General features: G+C 26.7%; 1 protein-coding gene across 4 annotated transcripts in view; it reads right to left on the reverse strand.

The window, feature by feature from the left end:
- vari (MAGUK p55 subfamily member vari) overlaps positions 1–23,210 on the reverse strand; it is a 50,500-nt gene that overhangs the window by 13,752 nt on the left and 13,538 nt on the right. For 3 of the 4 annotated variants that reach the window (XM_043051875.3, XM_043051871.3, XM_043051879.3), the window contains exons 3-4: positions 3,538–3,659; positions 1,408–1,560 (exon numbers count right to left, since the gene is read on the reverse strand). In XM_043051875.3, the coding sequence (XP_042907809.1) occupies positions 1,408–1,560; positions 3,538–3,659 (275 nt within the window). Of the gene's footprint in view, positions 1–1,407; positions 1,561–3,537; positions 3,660–9,105; positions 9,579–23,210 lie in introns of those variants that run through there. The other variant, XM_016060187.4, reaches the window with a different exon arrangement.

Raw genomic sequence — 23,210 nt, forward strand, 5'->3', positions numbered from 1 at the left:
ACTAAATATTTCTTAAGAGGTACAACTACAGAATCATAAGAAATTTAGAAAACATAGTATAAAATTTTTACCATTAAAATCAAGAAATTTTTTTTTTTTATTTTTCTTTAAAAAAATATAAATTTTGGATACATTAAATTTAAATGTTATTAAACAGTATAAAGTTTTAAGAAAAATAAATGTTTAATAAAATTAAGTATAATTAAACTTTGTAGAGCCATTTGTAAATTCAGATATGTTACAATTGTGATTTTTCACACTATGCATTTGCAATCTATTTGTAGAGGCTCAGAGAGCCAGTGAAAAACTTGATACAAAAAATATTTTGGAACAAAAAATAATAAACAGCAACTTCGCAAGTGCAACATGAATAGTGCTTAAAAAAAAAAAAAAAAAAAAAAAAAAAGAAAGCTATGATGGCTAACTTTTGTTTTATCAATGAAATTTTCATGTACTAAGTGCTTTATCTTAATAATTTCAAATGTTGAGCTTAAATATGGTAATTAGTTTATGTTGACAATTAATAAAGTTAAGGAATGAGTCACAAAAGCTAAGTTTTTCTGGATAAACATACTTTTGTTCTGACGATTAATCATGGGGGTAGCCACAATCTGAAAAATTTGACAATAGTTTCAGGAGGAGAGCAATTGAAAGTTTGAGACCCCTAATAATAATAATTTCCTATTTTGCATGTTACCAAATCTCGGAAACTTTCAAAGTGAATAGAAAAACTCTGTCACATTATAATTAAACTTCTTTACCCAAATATAGTTTCATGCTTATTGATAATACTGCTCTATTGTTAATAAATTACGGTTTAGCAATGGTGCAGCACATTCAAAATTGCATACTTCAAAAATGACCAATACGACATAACCTTTATAGTAATAATCAAAATTAAAAAATATTATTTGTTTCATATTTCTTATTATAGCTCAGAATTTCAAAAATTTGGTTACTCAAGTTATTTTATAAAAAAATTATGAATTATTTCCCAATTACTTGAAAATAAGAATGTCAAATTAAAAATGTTGGAATTAAAAATTTGGCTAGAAAACTTTTGAAATAAAAATAGAGTGCAAAATTTTTATCTTTATTCTCCATTATTTTTTAAATAACTGTACTAAACAATTTTTAAAAAAGGTTTGATTAAATTTTGTCAAGAAGTTAGCAATCTATAAAGTATTTGTTTAAAATTTTTAAAGATTTTTTAAATTATTTGAAATTTATATTAATTATACTAGACCTTATAACTGTAGTATAAATAACCAGACAAGAGCAATTTTGGAATAAGATCAAATATAATTAACAATATCATCTAAATTTAAAATACATATATATAACTATTTTTTCCACTTAAATTAGAAATCCATGAAAACAAATACAAATATGAGAGGATGAACTTACTTCAAAATGAGGATTATCTAATAATTTGATTAATTCTTGTGAATCTTTGCCTGTTAGATTACAACAAACTTTCTTAACGTCTTTTAACAATTTATAGTTTCCAACACTAACAGGTTGAACTGATTCACAGCTATCTTCTAACTGATCCTGAACCTTAAAAAAAAAGGTGAGAATTGAATAAAATGATTACAATAAATAAATTATAGCCTGCCAAGTTTTTTTTAAACATTTCTAATAACCATTTAACATAATTAAAAATCTGTATATGCCAGAAGATTTTTAGAAGTTAGGATCTCTGTTAACCTGAGCCAGACATGGATAAAAATAAATGATCTTTCCCACGCTTTCCGAAGATTTTAAATATGCTTATACATTACAACTTCATTAACATACAAACAAAAATTTAATGTCTAAATGTGGTAGTAATAAAATATATAAAACAAAAGCCACTCTCACTTGTTAGCACATACGAAAATTTAACTTCAACAATATACAATTAATAGTATCAGTATCAATATATTTCAATAAAAAAAAAACAAAAAAAAAAGTTTCTTTTTTGATTTATTGAATTAATGCAAATTTAAAAATAAAGGAACATGAAATGCACAATCTATAGTAAAGGTAAAACACTTCTTCAACTTAAATATTTTAAAATGCTGAGGATGATGAATAAATAACGAAAAGGAGTTAGTAAATCACAAACTGTCTGTTTAAATCTATACTTAAATAACAGTATGTTTTATCACAAAAGTATGTTTCAGCACTAATTATTTAAAAATAGGGAATTAAAATATATATTTGGCATTTACTTTAACATTATCTAGTATTTAATGAAATAAACATTGAAGATATTTCCAATGAATTTTAAATACTTTTGTGATAATATATTGTTATAAAATAAAAAATGCAATTAAAAATATTGCTGATAATATTAAAAAATAATGAATAAAAATGTACTATAGGTAATATACATAACAATATAAATCTGTTAACATTAGTGACTTTAAAGGTGTGAAAATTAAAATGAAAAATTTTCAAGCATTTATTTTTGCAAGAAATGAAACGATGTAAAATAGTTATTACTTAAATAAAATTTTAATATTTTTAATTCAAATATTTTTTAGAATCAGGGTGGGAAAAGCTGAAATTTACAATTAAAACATTTACTGTATCAAGGATAATGTATAATTAACAAAAATGAGAAGACTTCTGATTCTAAGAACTAAAGAATTTCACTAGTACAATATTTACAGAACTATTTGACTTAACCATAAATTTACTCATATTAATTTATTTCATCTATTTATTTTGGCGCATAATGTTTAAATGCATTAATGTTACTGTTAAGAATTATATTATTTATGTTGCATATATTATGTTTTCATGCATGTCAGGTATAGTAGTGGACCTAAGAAAAAAATCAGGACAATAATTTCCAAAAAAAAAAAAAAAAAAATCAGGAAATTTTTTAAAGCTTTATATATATACCAGACAAAAAAAGCAAACAGAAAAATAAAAAATGCGAATGAATAATTGCTACAAAAGTTTATCCTACAAGATGTTACTTCATGCTTAAAATAATAAATTATTGAATGACCCCTTAATTTATCCCCATAAAAGTTTGATTATATAAAACTATTGAGTGCCAATTTCATAGAATAACTGAATCGCCAAAAATGTTTGAAAAATCAATCCTGTGGGTAAGACGATATGCCTAGGCCTTGTATATAATTTGTAGACGGTCCCTTAATTAGAACTATCGAATTCTGCGACTTGTACTAGTATTATTAATTAGAATGAAAAGATTTTGGATCGAAAATCTAAGTTTTTCAAACCTACTTTTTACAAATAAGATGATCTGAACTCGTACTAAAATCAGGACAAAAAGCTAAAAATCAGAACAAATATGGATAAAATTTTTTTTTAAAGGAAAGTAACGAATACCAGGACAACTCTGAACCCTGTACTGTATTTCTTAATGAAAAACAAATTATGATTGCTCATGTAAATTGATATCAATATGTTACTTATTAACAATTTTATTTACTAACTCTCTCTTCATTTGAGTATTAATAACATAAATATAATAGATGGCTCCGGAACAAAAATAATTTAAATACGGTTATTTACCTTTACTAATGAACTGACAACAGGAGATTCCATTAATCCTTTCAAAAATATAATATCAGTATCCCTGGCCCCAACCCTTCCATTGAGATCTTCAATATTTTCTCTGACATGCTGGAAAGCAGCTAAAATAATAAAAGTAAAACAATTTGAATAAATCTAAAAAGAATTATATGCATTTTTAACGAGAAGGAAAAAAAAACAAATATTGCAATAACGAATCGAACAGTGCTAGGAAAACCATCCTGTAATAATGCTTTTCTGTAACAATGCTATTACTTTGTGATACTGAATTTGAAAATGAAATCACTTAATTGGCATTTCATATGTTTTTCTTCAAACATTCAAATACGCTTCTTTCAATATTATTGCATTAAAAAAAAATTTTAAAAAACTGAAGACTTAACACATGATTCTTATCTATATCAATTTCATTTTAGTTCACCACAAATGTAAACGTCATATTTTAAAACCTAAAAGTAACATTCTGGTCATCTATTAATATTGTGTAACCAAAGGTGTAGTGAGACATGTATGTGCCAGTATGACATTTTTGATAGCTGGGAACTTTAATTTTAGTATTATTCCAAGGAACAATATTAAGATAATTAGAATAATTAAGTATATATAAATATAATATTTTTCTTATTCAATTATAATTATAAAAAAAATTAAAATACATGTTTATAAAATAAAATAAAAAAATTTATGCTATTAATAGCATATATTTTTATTTCAAACTGCAGTCATTTGCAGTAACAGATGTAGTTTATGTATGCATGTAGTTTATGATGATACCACTCAAGGTAACTAAACATTTGTCAAATATAGTTTGTATAAGCTAAGAATTTATCCCGCCGCAAAGTCTGAGGCTGTCTGGTGGTATGGAAACAAGAATGGTGCATTTTAGGGAGAGTAGCTTCTAGGATTTAACACAATAGACCGGAAAAAAGAGATTCCCTTTCTCTCACCGAAACTACTCCAAAACAGCGACCTTGCACCCATGCTCATTATAGACTTCAGTCTTTTGATAGTTAGGATGTTACCATAACAACTTTAACATCTCATAGATGTTAAAGTTAAATTTCATCTCTTTTCTATATTTCAATGTAAATTAAAGAGTTTTTTTCCCTTAAACTATGCTAATTAGTTAAAGTATAAATGAGGTAAATTAAAAAAATAATAATAAACATAGTTTAAATTCCTACTAAACGAATCTGTAAGGCTACAGAGTAACACGGATGTTTGATTATTATTCAGATTTAGGGTTTGTTAAACAGCAATAATCTGAGCATTAATGAGAAGAACTTAATGAAAGAACATGTAAAAAAATATTTTAGTTTACTATTTGCAAAAATCAGCTTTAAAATGTTTAGAAACTTCATAAAACTATCAACTAATCATATTTTTCTGAAGAAAAATAATTTACAAGTTTAGTTGTGAGTGTGTTAAAATAGCAAGAATCTAATAACATGTAAATTTAGAGAATAGGAGAAAAAACAATGATTAGGGCTAATTTTCATAAATTCCCGATTCTAATTCCCTAATTTTATAAATTATCATGTTTCTCTTAAAGTCACAGGAGTTAGATCTTTCTAATCAATTATCTGCAACTGCCTAAGGGCAAAAAATTAATGATGGTCAGGGATTAGTAAAATCCAACTCGGACCACCGGGTATTAGCAATAAGTGGTCCTCCAGTTCAGCAACTGATAATCTTCAATTGAGTATAAAAGAATGAAAATGCTTGTTTGATTTTTGTTTTATATTTCTATTACAAAATAGCAGTCCTAACAATAACTGAGAACATAACACATTCTCTGTAATTATTCATCTAATTGTCACTTTTCTTTATTTTTAACAATTAATATTTGTTGTAGTTCATTTACGTTGCACTAGAGCTGCACAGTGGGCTATTGGCAATGGTCTTTAAAACATCCCTTAGGAAGATCTGAAGACACGCCATCACAATTTTGATCCTCTGCAGAGGGGATGGCACCAGTGCCGTTCCTGGGGTGGCGAACGCCTGCGTGCAAGAATAATTTTGTGCTCCCCTATATACTATGCTTAAATTTTGATGATAAGGCCACTTTTCATAATCATTTTTAGTTTGAGGTTTAAACTGAATAGTTTCCTTATAGACTAAAGTCACTTTAGTGTAAGTGTTTGATTATGAAAATGGGCGTAATAAAATAAAACAACGAAAAAATATGACAAAAAATTTATTTTCGACATCAAATAAAATAGACTATTAACGTACAATATAGGTCATAAATAAAACACGTCCATTCGGAAATTAACAAAAAATCTAATATAACTCAATTCACTCAACTGAGTGAATTGAGTTAAAACTCTCAAACGGCGCTCAACGGATTTTTGAAAGAATATTTTTAAACTGAGCATCACAGTTTTCCAATTACTTTAATGCGAAGAAAAAGAATAGTTAAATCCAAAACCTCTTAATTGCTGCGCCATAATTAAAACGTCTTCTTAAGCAAAAGATTTCAAAAGTTTTTGAAAAAGAAATTGTTCTTAGTTCTTAAAATATAACTTTTACGTTGAAAAGCAGCTTTATGATACCAATATTAATAACATACGTTTTCTTTCATCTTCTCTTACCTTAAGATTTAAAATCAGCAACACAACGGCAACACGTAATATTATATTCAAATGAAATTATTATTAATCGTCAAAATTCACCGACGAATACTCGATGACTGAACTGACTGACTGAAACAAGCCACATTTTCCTGTTTTATATCACCGCTAAAATCTGGTGGAAAAATCTGGATCCGAAAAAAAGTTTTTTTTGGAGAACTTTTCAGAAAATAATATTTTTTGCACCTTCGACTTCTCTGAGGCACACGCCGCGACCGATAAATGCATAAAAAACAATAACATGTATATTATTTGTCGAGCGAGTCGCCAAAGACGAGCGGCATCCTTTAAAGATACGCCGCCCGTAAGCCAAGTGCCGACAACAGATTTTTTGCATGTAAATTCCAGTGTAGAAGTTACTTCTTATATTAGTTTACTGTTTCTTCCTGTAATCAAAGTTTACAGCTTTGCTATTATTTGATTTTTAATAATTTGCTATAATTTGATTTTTTTCGAACAGTTGAATTTGGCGCCCCTTAAATTGGGCGCCTGCGTGCGGAGCATTCGCTGCATACCCGCCAGGAACGGCACTGGATGGCACCCCCGCTTTAGTAGCCTGACGACCTGCTCGCGAAGTCGAGCACTTTACGGTAGAACAGTTTAACAAGGTCCAATACCGCACACCCTGACCCTCGGTCCCGACATAGACTGACCCAAGCAGTCACCCACGCGCACACTCAATATATATGTTAATTTATTAATAAAAATTAGTAATTAATATGATTGCTTTGCTACTTTTAGTAAAGTAAAGAAAAAAATTCTTTTACAAATTGACAATGTTTTTTAATAGAACGTGTAAAGCCCATAGAAAGAAATTATTGCCTTTTTAGAATAATAATGCCCTTTTTTTTAAACTTTTGCACCCTGCCCTTTTTTCTGCCTAGAATGAGCTCTGATAATGATCTACTTATGGTAAATATATAAATTTGAATAATATAAAAAAATTTATTAAAAAAAAATTCTTAAAATACAATGATAAAATTTTGATATGTATGAAGCCTCAACAGTAATTTTTATTAGTCTACAACAATTTAAATATGATTAGTTAATTTCATATCATATATTTTTAGGTATTATTTATTTTTTAAAAAATTTAAGAAAAATATGCCAATGAACCTGTTAAAATATATATGGTTAGTGTAATCTTTTATTTACTGGTCCTTTAGACCAGTGACTGAATTTTCAAATTGACCAAAGCCCTTTTTCTAGAAGAAACCTTTTCTTTTAATGAACCAGAACCATTTTTAGAAACCAGAATTAAATTTTACCAGAATATAAAAATTTTTTTTACATTAACTCTTTTTAAAAAAAAAAAAACTATTTTACCATAATTTATTTTAGTTTTATGTAGAATTTTATAATCTACAAATCATATTTAAGAGGCGTTTGAGTATTCATACTTTTCAGTATGCAAATAGAATATGTGTGATTTGTTAATTAAATAGTATTAATGAAATTTGATTATAATACTATAACGATTTTTATAATTATATATTAAGTTTTTACTGATCTCATTTACATAAAATATTTAAGAAGTGCAAATATTTTAATTCCTTAGGAAATTAATTATTCTTTCCAATTGTTAGATTTTAGTTTTCGTACATATTTATATTAAATAGTTTGAAAATTAAATACTATTATTTAAACTAGTCTGCAATTATGAATTATTTAAAAATCATATCTGATATTTCTTATTGAAAAAATATCTGCCACTTGGGCTAAAAGGTTATTTCCCTCAGGCTAGTTCTTTCTATGGGCACAATATATGTGCCCATCATGTGAACATAATTCTGGGGAAATGTTAGGTCTAATTAAGAAAAAAAAGGCAAGAATTTTTCATTGTAAAGAAATTTGTCCTCTTATAAAATTATCGTCTGAAACAAAAATGCAATGAAAAATTATCCCTGAAGAAAAAAAATCTTACAGATGAAAAAAGGCCATTTAAATATTAAAATCTAAATTTTCAAAGTTTATTTTAACACCAAAAACCCAGCCCTGTAGAAGCCAACTTTTTAACAGTAGAACATACTTCTAAGTGCTTTTTCAATACATAACAATTTATAACTTAAATTTTAAAAGTGATAAAAAATTACCTTAATAAAGAAAAATCTACAAACAAAGAATATTTGCATAATGTTCTTCAGAAAATTATACAGTAAGTAACCAGCTGAACAATTTTTTTATTAACTTAGCTTTAAAAAAAATCAATGACTTCTTTTTCAAACAATATTTTAATTAGTTTTTACATATTAAATAATTGAATTTTTTCCCTTTATTTATTTTATGGCATTTTAGGTTTTAAAAATACCAAGTACACAAAATAGCACACTTTCAATTAAGAATAAAAAAAAAACTATCATTAATATTGAAAAGCTTTAAAAAAACAGACATAAAGTTATGTATTTAAAAAACATAAAATATTGAGTCAAGTAAAAATAAAAGTTCATAAGAAATCAAAATGAATGATTATTAATAAATTCAATTTCTGAAATGAATATAAAAATGAAAAAAAAAAATTACGTACAATTTAAAAATTTAAGTCAAAAAGTGCTAGATATTACAAAATAATTTATTTAAAAAAAATTACAGTTTAAAAAGTAGCATGAATAGAAAAAAAAGCAAATAAAGACAAAATAAAACAAGCAATATCGCACTATGGAGAATACCCCTATGAGGTAGTAAATATCACGAAGGGTGTGGCGCGAAATGCAAAAAAAGGAAGTATTTCTCCGACGAAATAGTTAACTTTAAACACGACTTTTTCAAAAACATAAACACAGACATCAAGTAAAATACATTACTTTACACGACAATAAATTAGGAGTATTTTCATAAAGTGAAATTTCATTTAACAAATTTTTAAGTGTTGTCATTGTGAATTGAAAATTTTAAAATTCCTTAAAGTCAAACTTACTCCCTTGTTTTTGTTCATTAATTTTTTCCATGCTTCTCAACAATTGACGGCTATCATCATCTTGTTTACTTCCACATATTACCATGACGACGAATAACTAATAGTTAACGCCAACGTACTTCAAACAAACATAGCTGGATCACACATAAACAAAGGAGAGGCGAAATCGCATAGCAGTAAGAAATACGATCAATTGGTCGAAAGGAAATAGAAATAGCTATTTTTTGGCATCGATCAAACTTCCTATACAATAAAACACGATTGTCACTTAAAAATATTTACTATCAAACGATTAAACTCAAGGTATTCTTCGTGTGATGATGGAATCGGCGCTGTGGTAGGGTTGTTTTGAAAAACCACAGGAACGTATAAATCACCATAAAATCGCCAAACCTTGGATTGTTAGCGCGCGCCAAGCCAGGAGAAATGGTTGCAAACTTGTTCGCAGTCATTGCACTAAATGCGAAGTAACCACCGTGTTAGAGAAACATTTATTGAGTCAGTAGGGCGTAGGCGATAAATAATGCGTGAAGAATAAAACGAAATGATGTATTTTAGCTTCATTATATTTAAGGTTCATCTAAGCGAAACAAATAATTAATCAATTAGAAAAACAGCTAGAATAATTAAGATAATCTAATCACCGATGTGTTTATTAAAGAGAATCAAATTTGAAATTTTTACTTGTTTACTTTTATTATCTTAAAACGCGTCTTAACTATTTAAAATGAAACTTATGTAATTTTGATAGATCACGACCTTTGTTCACTAATTGTTTTTACATAGAAAGTAGCTTTTTTATAAATAAATATGTTGCAGCGACTTTCAAAAACATTCCTTTTTTTTTTTTTTTTTTTGTTCCTCTTGTATTATTCAAAATCTTAGTACACATTTTAACAAGATTAGTTTCTTATTTATTAAAATTTCAGTTATGTATTCTTAACATTTTATTTATTTTTTTTAAACATTTACGGCCATTTTTTAAAAATAAGCATCTTAAATTACAAATTTCTAAGTAAAGTTAAATTTTTCCATTTCAAAACACCCACGTGTTGAGTGGCTGCTTTGAAATTCGAACCATTCAATAAATGTAAGGATTGTAACAAAAAAAAAAGTTATTAATTATAATTTTATAATTTTTTTTGGAAAAACGTTTTAAAACGTAAACGAGTTAGTAATTTAACATGGTTTGGAAAGGAGCAGTAAAACATCGAAAAAAAATTTCCCATTAAATTTTTAACTAAAATACCAGTAAAACACAATTACTGAATAGTTCAGGGTCAAAACCTCTGAAAACTAGTTTTACTTTTGCATAAGTAACTTTCCTCAGCAGAATCAATCAGCGATTAAAAATAAAAGAATGTTGTTGTAAACATTTTAACATTAATTAGTTTCTCCTTGTTCCTTTCTTTTTATTTTTTTTTTTTTAATTTTAAAACGTTAAATATTTTTATTTATTTATAGTTAATTTTTTGTCCAAATATTTCCTGAAATTCGAAGTCAAATTTTAAGATTTCTCGGGAAAAAAAAAAAAAATGCTATATTCTCTGTAGAAGTTAGTAAATCGCAGAAATTCGTTTTTATTTTTTTTTTGAAAAACAATTAAGAAGTTTCTCGCTAAAACGGATTTATAGATGATCATTTAATATGGGTTAGTTAGAGAGAAACAAGGCAACCATTAATAATTGTGTACTACTTATTTCTTAAATTAAGATATAGATGAAACTTGACAGTACGATTTAAAGCTAAATATAAAATTTACACACATTGTTTCAAGAATTTCAACTTTCACTCAAGCAATTTAAAAATATAATCTTCGATCAAATAATTCATATTGCAACTTGTGTTTGAACGAATTGAAGACAAATATAGGATTTTTTAAAAGCAATTACTTAAATAAATTGTGAAACATAATTACAAAGAAAGGGAGTCAAGGACATAACAAAACAAAAAAAAAAACTATTTTTGAAGCAATTAAAAGGCATTAACATTAGAAATTATGTTCTGAAGTCTTATGAAGAAATTTGCTGATCATTCAAATTCATATTGATACAAATTAAAAAAGTAAAAATACAAGGAAAAATACAAGAAAAAAAAGATAAAGAAAATTAAGGTAAGAAGAAAGTAAAGAATTGCGATTTTTTTCAACATACTGAAACTATAACAGCCTATAAGCATTCTTTAATTTAAACGTTAATTGATAAAACTACCTATCATTTTTATACTTGTATCAATCATTTAATGAACAACTTAATACTTAATAGTAATCATAAAAGCATTTAATGTTAATTAAAAAAACACAATAGCTACTCTTAAATAAAATTTAAATTCTTTATTGAAGTTAAATATTTTTTCTAATGCTAATTAATTTGAAATAAGACTTAAATTTCAATAAAAAGTTGAATTTCTCTATAAATTCTGCAGCAGTTATTTCTCTAAAATGTGAGGGAATGCATGAATGAGAATACAAACTATAGCTTTTAAACTTTAATTTTAAACTACAAGAATTATTAAATGCAATTTATTAACTAAATTGCATTCAGATAATTTATTGCATTATTAATTGCATTTTATTAAATCTAAACTCGATTAATCTATCTTTTTCCAATCCCTTTCATTGGGAAATTTGCTCAAGAGTAATATTTCTCTCAGACAAAATTCTCGCATGAGTTCTTTCTTACACTTTTTACTTCACGAAACAAAAATTAAAGTTGCAAAATAATAAAATAAATTTGCAATAATAAAAATCATCGTTAAACAAATGCAACTCCAAAAAACGTAATAAAATAAACCAAACAGGAATTTTTATTCATGCTTACACTAATTCAATTTATACAATTTGCTGAATTTATATATTCTTCATTAATAATAATAAATTACCATATTCCAACTAAGCAAATTATTCAATTTAACTTAGAAATAATTATTATAGAATAAATATTACTATTATAATGCAACAAATAATTAAAAAGTGCAAAAAAAAATTACAGCTACGAGGCACGGGTAAACAAAAAAAAAAAAAAAACTTTGAAACACTTGATTTAAATGTTATTTTAAATCGGATTTACAGTATACTTTTTGCTCAGACATTTTTATGTAAAAATTTTAGGCATGCCATAAAAAAGATTTCTGAATATAACGATCATATCCAAAATGCGAGGGGCTGTTAAAATAAATAGTTCGAATCACTTCGGGTAAAAGGTGAATTTTACTTAAGTTCGTGTTGTTAGCTAGCTTTTTTTTTTAGACGTTTTAACAGTTCTTTTTATTTTTGATGCGTAATTATTACAATCTAGTACAGCTTAACTCAAGATTCTACGTGAGTTATAAGCTTGAGTCATTTTTAGAAAGTTTAAGTAAAGAAGAAAATGCGTAAGGTAAATTTCTAGACAACCTAATTCAGAATAAGTTTATAAGCTACATGCTTCAATTTTTTACGATTGAAAGACCGTTGAATAAATATATATCGGCATTTAAAACTTCTAGTACGCCATAACAAACAAAGAATTTCATTCCAAACTAATCGGCAATAAACCTAGTGTTATGGTTCAATATTTATGTCCTGTATCAACAATTATTTATTGTCTAAAATACAAATAAAGAATTGCCTTTCTCGGATTTCTAAACAACATTTTTATCTGCATGCGAGACATTCTAATCTCATGTTTTAGTGATACTAGTGATAAAAAAGAGTTAGTAGAGATAAAACATAATAGTGACAAAACATAATAGTGATTAAAAAGTGTTACTAGTGATAAAACATAAGTCATTATAGAATACATGTCATCGGTGAGCTTTTTATTCTGGACACAGCTCAAAATTCGTGTTTAAGAAAACGTACATTTGATTCCGATTTTCAAACTTCTGCTTATGAAAATAGTACTTTTTTTAAAGAAATAAACTGATGGATCCAAATAAAGTTCGTGATATGATGTCACTCATTTACCTAAAACATTTATTATATTTTTTTTAAAATTAAGGTTTCTTGAAAAGATATTAAAACTCAATAATTTTTTTACCAGGTTATTACGAATCGTATAAATTTATATAAGTATTAATATGGCGTTGTACGAATTTATATTTTTTAAAACGACTTAATCGTTTAGTATTCTGAATGAGAAGAGATGCCTGATAAGTTACATCAGTAATATACTCTACCAGACCTTGAAATACGGGATTTAGAACCGCAATGATTATGCTTAGTGTTTAAAAAAGTAGAGAAAAGGTAGTATGAAATTCCTAATTTAGTTGCTAAATTTAAGTTAAACATTTCTGCGAGGTATTTTTTCTTAAATACGCATTTCGATATGTACGAAATGAGTAGTTAAGAAAATGGACTCTGACAAAGTATGAAACTGAACTAAAACAAAAATGTTACATATTTTATTTTATTTAAAATAGCCAGGATCAGAATTACAAATGTTCTGCGTTTATAGTAAAATATAAACAAACAACTTCACCCCTTAATTATTATTATTTTTTTTAAATATATCGAAATATTCAATTTCGGAATTAAAAATGAAAAAAAAAAACTTAAAATAAAATTTAAATAAATATCAAATTCGCTATAAATGCCTAATACTGAAGCAAAAATTATAATAGCACATTAAGTTGTCATAGCAACTCGGACAGAAATCTTTATACGAGGATTTTGACTGTTTTGCAACGTAAGTCGCTAATTTGAGTACTTCCTGAAATATTTTGTAAAATTTTACATTAATAAGTAATTTCTTTAGCTAACGTCTTGAGAAAATTTGTTAAAAACAGTTTGAAATTGATTTATTTTATTTATTTCATTCTTTACAAAGGACACTTACGTTAAACAAGATTATTTTTAAAAAAAATATCAAATCTTACAAAACATCAAAGTACGTGCGAACTTAATTGAACCAGTAATACAGAAATTTTTGAATTACTGAACTATCTTATATCTTCAGATTATTTTTTAAAAAAATTAACAATCATTACGTAGAAATAAATCACAAGTAAATACCAAAAATTAAAATTAAGAATTTAAAAATTCACGAATCATTTAAGCTTATTTGAAATCGTTAATTAATCAAACTAATGCAAATTAATAAGACGTACTTCCAATTTTATGCTTCAAAAAAAAAAATTATTTCTATTCGATTCATATTCATTCATGTTCGAAATTTCTATTAGACCTTTAATGTTTAACTCCTACCTAAAACACTATTCTAATGTCCTATTTTATATCAGACCATTAAAGTAGAATTTACGGCAAAAAAAAAAAGCTGGAAATAGTAATTTCTGTGTCAACCTACATAATCTAGGAAGCTGATTACGAGGTGCACTAAACTATATCTGAAAAAAAAAAAAGGTTAGAGATCTTCGTTTACCTAAACAAGGTGTAAACAAAAGTACGAAGTGTAAAAACCGTAAAAGAAAGTACTAGCAACTTAAATCTTTCATACTTCTAAACCTCACAAGGAAGAATTTTATAACCGCAAGAAATGTTATACTTAAATTTCCTTCTTTATTGAAACAGTTCAAATTATTTAATCTGCAAAGCAAAATTTAATTTTGAGATATAAACAATTTAATTTTCAAATTATTTACACCCATGGATCTTCTTTAAAAAATTATTCATACAGTATAATGATTTATTAAGTATAAATATATTCTAATATACTCAATATTCTAATATACTCAATAAGTATGAAATTCATTTTTATTGAATAAACCTTAAAACTACTGTTACCAAGAGTGAAAACTTATAACTAATTTTTACATTATACCTAAATATTAATATAAACTAATACCTAATGATTTAATTACCTAATTGGAAAAAGTCCTTTTAGAGTGTTAAACTCACTCAACTATTCATTATACTCAAAAGTAAAGGATAACAACGTTAAATAACAAAAATTTCTATTTCTCTATAAAAAAATAAATATGATAATTAACTAAAAAAATGTAAAATTGATACTGATATTAAGAACCCAACTTCCCTTCTCTTCATTGATCTGAAATAGATAACTGTAAATAAATAACGATGTGTGGACAATTCGTAACAATAACTTTAGATAATACTAAATTTATTCCGCATAAAAATGTAAATAAAATGAATTTATGATTTAACATGCAAAGATATTGAAAATATACAATAGCATATTTTACTAGAAAGGGATTTCAGAAAATAACTCAGAAATGTTTGCAGTCATTTAGTAATATAAATCCGGGATATTCTCTGGCACGCACGTAACAGACTAAGCATGAATTTACAATAACTTTTAAACTGAATATCATCACGACATCTTAACAATAAAACGCTAAAGCTTATTGTAGAAATTTTTTGCTGCGAAATAAAACGCCAGAGACTAAGGCTAAAATATCTTCAAATAAAAATTTAATTTTAATTTTCAAAAGTGCAAGATACATTTTTCTACCTTTCTAATCATAATATATATACTATAATTAAACTTGAGCCGTGGTGGCTTAGATTAAATATAGTAATATTATCTCAGTAAATATAGTAATATAATATTGATCAGATTAGCTATATAGCGCATGCCTTCCAATCAGGTGGCTTAAGGTTCGAATCCCAGGTTGATACGAACTTTGCTCCTATCTCACACTGATCACAGAGCTAACGTAAAATATCCTCAGTGGTAGACGGATTATGGGTTAGATTCCCCTTGCCGTCTTGCTAACCGTGAGAGGTTTTCATTTTTTTTTCTTAATGAAAAGCAAATGCGGGTTAGTTTCATCAAAAAGAGTTTGTCCCAATGCTAGATCCAAGAGCTCTCGTTTTCTGAATTAGGTTCAAAATTACAAGGCTACGGAGTTCAACATAGATAGTCGTAAACTCAAAATTGTGTTGGTTGTTCACTGTCGGTTATAAAATAAAATATATTTAATTTTGATTTGTATTCGTTATCTGTGATAAAAATACTGTAAAAATGCGACTTAAAACTTTAATGTTATCAAAAAAGAATATTAATTCAAAACGCTCCTTTGACCGCAATGATACAAGACATTGCAAATTTGAATCCCCTAATAAACAATCTGAAGTTGCTAGATTTGAAAACGGAATTTAACTGACCTAATCCTTTATTAGGATTTACACAGTACCAATTTCGTGCTGAACTTTATAATTTCCGTTATTATTTTTAAAGAAAAATCACGGAATTGCTTGAGGCGAAAGTTGTAATTGCGTGATTGTCGGAAACGGATGAACTTCGTAAAAAGCTGGGAGGATATTGCCAAATGAAAACCAAACAAACTACTGAGAAAATCGTGCTTTCTCGGTCTTCGACTCCGAATGATTCTTTAAAATAGCGTCAACTTGAAAGTTCGATAAAAAAAAGGAAGAGAAAGAAAGAAAAATACAATTTTAAAGTTTAGAGATAGCTTTGTATCCCAGTTTACAATTGAAGGCGAACTTTTAAATAATACCAATATTAGTGATATATGAAGAAGAGAGCAACTTTCTAATTTTTGTTGCGTCTGATTGAACGACTGAAAATCAGAATATATGAATATATATATCCAGAAGTTTTTATTTACTTTTAACAGCCAGCAAACTTTGATTTTCAGTCTTTAAAACAAAATAACCGCTATATTAGAGCCGATACCCTGTGTTGGGCTATATTTAGATAAACGGAATTACAAAATAAAATTAGTTAAATTAAAAATATTTCATGTTATTTCAGATACCCCAAAAAAATGTAAGATATGTATGTAGATATTAGGACGGAACGAAATTAGCACTTTGGCAAATTTTGGAAGTTCACTTTGCATAAGCTGTGCTTTCATATCACATGGAAGGCAAACAAACAATTTTGAATAATTCGATATTTTAAACTCCTTGCTGCGGAAAATGGTATGATTTTAAAGCACTAATATTTTTTTCTTCTTTTGTTTGCTTTCCAAACATGAAAACACAACTTTTGCACATGCAGGCTAAGTAAAATTCCAAAATTTGCACAAAAAAGGCTAATTTTGCTCTATTAAAAATTATTTTATTTAAAAAATAAATAAATACACTCTGGCTCATAATTCGATATTTTAAAGTCCTTGTGGCGGAAAATAGTCTCATTTTAAGGAACTAATATATTTTTTTTTCTTTTGTTTGCTTTCCAAACATGAAAACACAACTTTTGCACACGCAGGCTAAGTAAAATTCCAAAATTTGCACGCAAAAAAGGCCATTTTTGCTCTATCAAAAAAATTTCTTATTTAAAAAATAAATAAATACACTCAGGTTGAAAAGGTTAATAAGGTAAACTCAAGTAAACGCGTATTTACTTAATTAAATTTTAAAACAAATTCCAATGTCGGCCAGATTCCAACATTTTACGATTTACACTCATTGTAAATTCAACTTTAAAAGGAGCGACTCAAAGAAAATGTTGACGCAAACTGCATTTTTTTATAAAATTTACTCCGCGTCCTTCCTCGCATCAATTGACCTACATTGACACTACAATTGTAGCCAACAAGGCGATAAGTAAACGAATATAAATAAAACGCGCCAAAAACGATAGGAATTTCCCTCTTGGCCACAACTTGCTGTGTCACAACAAAAGGTAAAAAACTGAAAAAGGATCCACTGCCTAAGTGCTTTTTGATATAACCGGACAAAAATGAAAAAAAAAAAATCGAATACGGTTTATCATTTTCTCACGTTGCATGAAAAAGAGAAGAGGAAACATGAAATTAGGTTTTAAAAATTTTAAATAAACAAACGCAACATTGGTTCCCCGGAAGGGAAATAGCACTCTCAATTCAAATTCAACGTAGAAAAATAATCATTTAATTATTGAAAGGTTTAACTCAAAAAGGAGGTAGCTCCACTGTTCATGTATTTGCAGTGTAATTTAATGCACGAAAATAAATCTGCTTCATTTAACATCAGAAAGTTGTAACTAAGAGTGTTAATTGAAAAAAAAAATAATAATAAATAAATAAAATAAAAGTATTTTTTATTATAATAATATATAACTAAATATATAAATATAATAGTAATTTAAATAATGAAAACACAAAAGTAATATAGTAAATATTATACTAATTAACTATAATAAAATAAAAAAATCTTATGTTTCAATGGAATTTTTTTTTATTAATGAATTACTTATAATGCTCACGAATTGTAGGTTTCAGAGATTTTTTTTTCTCTTTAAAAAAAACATAATACATATTTTTGGGTAACAATTCAAGAAAGAGGTAGCTCAAACAATCACTATAAGATAATTTTGAGCAAAAAAATATGCAACTTTATGAGAAAAAAAATAATAATTTTACGTAATTTAAAATCTTCAATTACTTTTTTTTAAAATATTTTTCTGAAAATGGAAATTTGGGAATTACCTCGTTTTATCAGCAAACTCTGTTGAAATTCATAAGAGAAAATTCTATGTTTAAGAGGCTATTTTGTAAAAAAGAATGAGAAATTAAATTTAAAAAAATGTACAGATAAATTTTCCAGATAGAGTGTTACTCTTTAGTGTCAGAATAAAAATTGGAGCATCCAAAGGGTTGATTCACAAACTAGAGAAAGCAACCAAAAGGGTAAATTCACAAAATATAACGAAAACAATTCTCGCACAAGATAATGTAAATTAGTGCATAAATTCACAAACTAGAAAATACGTGAAATTTGTTTTAGGTGCTTAGCTTTAGTTATAAGCATTTTTTATACAAACTTCTTCTTAAAAAGAAAAAAAAAATTACATTTTTCATAAATTAAAAGTTTGAAATTATATTAAACCTTTTTCAATAACATGTCTCCATTTCTATGCATTTAAAAAGCGAATTTGAAATATTTAAATAATTAGTCAATTTTTCGATTATTTTTCTCTAAGAGTGAAAATTTCTCAGAATATTGTGGTTTAGACTAGATTGATTGCAGTTATATATATTTTTTTTAATTGGTATTTCACTTTAGATAAATTGTTTAATTGCTTTAACATAATAATCAAATAAACTAAAAAAAATTGTCCTATAAGAGAAGGAACCACAATCTATCCTTTTTTAATTAACAAATTTTTCTTTAATCTTATATATTGTATGCTTACATTAAAATTACCAAAATTAAACAACATCATATTAAATAGAACTGTAATCGATTAAGACAGAAAATTTAACTTTCTTAGATTTTCTACTTATATTATCCCTGCGCCTTTTAATTCAAGCTTCAGGTGACCTACTTCTAAAACAGCTGTGAAAACTAACTTTGTTAGATGAAACCGTAAGTAAACAGACAATATTAATTTTCGCAATGTAACAAATGAAAGCTGTTAACAATTATAGAATCTGGAGAAAGTTAACAATTGTTGAGTCTCGATACGGAAATTCTACAAATTATTTCGTTCATCTTTTTATCAATTGAAAAATCTAAATTTTTCCTTTGTTTTTATACCAAACTGTTAAATATTTTTATATCTGAACAAGCCTACCCGGAATATTACTTAGGTATTTCTCTCTCAACTTTCTTCTGGCACCTGTGAACTTTTAGGACGGTTCCTAACTGTTTTAGACATCTGAAGACAAATGGGGAAGAATGATTTATGTTCATTTCTTACTAAGATGACGATTGGATCGCCATCTGTTGTTGCATATGGAGGATTACTAAGTTTTGATAAATCAATTAAGTGAAAAATCGGTTCATACTTCGAGTTATTACTCAGTGAAAATGGGCTTTACAATGGAAAACCCCTTCCTTTCCGCGTGCACGTTTTTTTCTCCCCCCTCCCCCGAATGAGCTTTTACAGGCTTAAACCTTTCTTGCCCCGTGGTCTTCATATTTGTACTTTTTCCTAATATAGTATAGCAATTTCTTCGTAATTTTTTTCTTGTGTCAACAGTCTAAAAAAATTATCAAAAGAATCATTTTTCTTTTCTGATGAATAATTGTAATAAAGCATATATTAACCTAAATTGCTTAAAAGGAAATTAATTAAATTTATACATTAAGACCAATTTAAAGAAAAGAAGATTTATCCAATTATTTTATTATATCTGAAGAAGACTAACTTATTTTATTTCGATTATAAATTCTATAATCAGTAAAAAAAATCCTATAATCAGTTAAGTTTTTTTATAATCAATTTTTAAAAAAAATGATTTGTGTTACTTATGCCAAGATAAGACTGTACCATAGAAACAAGAGAGTTCAAAATTGGGCGTTATTTGGAAATATTGGCAGGAGATTTTTTTTTTTTTTTGTATACCTGTCACTGGGTGCTGAACACAAATCTGCATTTTGCGACCAAAAAAAAAAAATTTTTTTTCTTCCATTTTTTGGTTAAAGATAAATTTCTGTTGGCAGGTTTGAAAACCAAAAAAAAATTCCAAGAAAATCAATACATACGTTTTGATCGTAAGGAAATTTATCTTATATTTTGAACGCAAGGTTTTAAATTTTTTCTCAATCAAATAATTACGAGCATGAGAAAAAAGTCTGTAGCACAGGAATGATGTCTCTATACCTCAACAGTAAAATTAGGGAGGATAATTAATAGAAGTTTGAAGAAAGATTTATAAAAAAATTCTCTGGTCAGGTCATTTTACGTTAGAATAAAAATATTTCTACTCACTCGAGTAACTATAATTTTTCTTAAATCTTTCCAAAATCATAATTTTTAGGATCTTCTTTTTTCATTTCTGATTCATTCTGCTTCTTAAATTGTTTCTCAATTTAACTTAAGAATAAACTATGCCAGTTTACCTATACCCCTCATCATTGTACTCCCAGCCCCCTCAGGGAAGTTTATCTCTTTATTCCCTTTCGGAATAACCATTATTTTCTTAAAATTTATCTTAAAACCACGATTTCTAATCCTTACGAGCACTCTTTCTCTTTCAATTTTTATGCAAATAAAGCTTGGAAAGTGAGTTTTTTTTTTCCGCCTTTATAATTTTATATACTAAAGATCAAAAATAGTCCCCTCCCCGCGTGTGATCCCTTCTTTTCAGGATCTTTACTGTCTTAATTTTAATTTTTTTTTTTTTTAATTTCTAAGCTATCAAACTTTAGAATATTTCCCTTGGTATATCGAGACATATAAAAAGATAACACAAAACAAAAATTATTTTACAAGGGGAAAAAATAGAAGAGAAAACAAAGTTTAAACAATATACATACATAAATTACTTAAATACTGCATAATGCATGTCAAAGTTTATATAAATTATTATCTATTACTTTTATCATTAGCCTTTCTTACTGTTTTCATACTACTTTTCTATTTCCGGTAAAAAGCTCATAACGAAGACGAGACACACATAAAGGGATACAATTAATATCACACATTTCAATTGACCGTTAATTTCTCATATAATGAATGTTAGATTAGAACCAGAAATTATAGTTGCTTCAGAAAATGACAGCTCTAATTCCGAATTCAAGAAACATGTAAGAATTCTAGAAAGACTAGGTGGGTTTCTTATATTTTTAGAATTTTTCTGAGTAATGATTTAACCGTGAATTACAGTAAATGCTTAGTAGTAGAGTGCAATATAATAATATACTTATTTTCATTTAAAAAAAAAAAAAAAAAAAAAAAAAGGGACATCTGAAATTGAGACCATGTATTACAGTAAATGCTTAGTAGTAGAGTGCAATATAATAATATACTTATTTTCATTTAAAAAAAAAAAAAAAAGGACATCATGAAATTGAGGCCAAACATGGAGCCTCCTTAAAAATTATAATTTGAAGAAAGGAAGCACTCGAGAGGGACTATTATTGTTCTTCAGTAGAAGTATAAATTTATAGAAAAATGAAAATTTAAATTTTCAGTTAGTTGCCAGTTGCCGGTAGGGGTAGACTCTAATAACTTAATTGCCACTTTTTTCCAAACTTTTTTTTTTTTTTTGCATAGATTAATTTACATTTTAAAAAAAAATAATTATATTCGAAACAATCTACGACTATAAAAGAATAATTGAACAGCAAAAATGTGACAAAAAGTAGTTAAACGTACTGACTTTAAAGAATTTTATTTAAAAATATTTGGGGAAGCGAAATACATTTAATATACACATTACAACTTTGAAATATGTGAATTGTCAATCAATTTGTCTTTCCATCACAAATTGATTGATTCTAAAGGATCAAAATTTTGAATGGAGACAATTAACATTTTAATGAAAATTACTATGATGTAACTTTGTCATCAAACTATTTTCAAAATATAAATAAATGATGGGAAAAAGTGACTGGTTGTAAATTGAATTTAAGTTGCCACTTTTTATTGTTGACTCGCGACGTGGTAAGTGGATTTTCAGGTCTAGTTTTAGGGAAGGTTTTAAGAAAATAATAGTTATTCCAAAGGACAAAGGGATAAAATCACCTCAGGTGACTGGGAGTAAATTAACCGGAATACTCACAAAAGTGCGATTCCAACTTTAAGAAGTGGAATGAAAAATCTAAAATGAAAAAATACCTAAAATTATGATTTTGGGGAAGGTTAAAAAAAATTATAGTTACTTGAGGGGGGATGGAAATATTTTTTTCACAAATAACAAGACCTGGCAAGAGAATTTTTATAAAATTTTAAACCGCTATTTAATTATCTTCCCAATAATCCTTTTTCTTACATTCGTAATTCTTTTATTTAATACCCTTCGGTAAATATGTAGGTATAAATCTAGCAGGAAGTTTTCTCTAGTTTCTAAATATACCATCAGAAATTCTCTATCATAAAATAAATAAAAAAAAATATCCATATTCGAAAAACGAGGTTTATTCCAGAAAAAATTTTAGTCGCAAAATACGGATTCATGTTCAGCACCCCAAAAAATACATAAAAAAAAAAAAAAAAATCCAGTCAATTTCTCCAGGATAGTTTCTCTATTGCCAGGACTATTATTCCTAATTTATTGGCCGTGAAATTCATTTAAATTATTTCCCTCATTAAATACAAGAGAAAAAATTGTTAGCTAAAAAAGTACACAGAGACTTTTATAGTAATGTACCAAACAAAAGACTAAATTTTTTTTCTTGAGAATCTTACTATAGTATATAGGTCACTGCGTATTTTATCATTAACATAAGATAATTATAATCTGTGCTTTTTTTTCTTAAATCAGAAACTTGTAAAAAGTGATAATATTTTTAGAAGCATGTAAAAACT

The sequence above is a fragment of the Parasteatoda tepidariorum genome, chromosome 11, assembly GCF_982258835.1.
Source record: "Parasteatoda tepidariorum strain Cologne lab strain chromosome 11, Ptep-v5.0, whole genome shotgun sequence".
NCBI classification, from domain to species: Eukaryota; Metazoa; Arthropoda; class Arachnida; order Araneae; family Theridiidae; genus Parasteatoda; species Parasteatoda tepidariorum.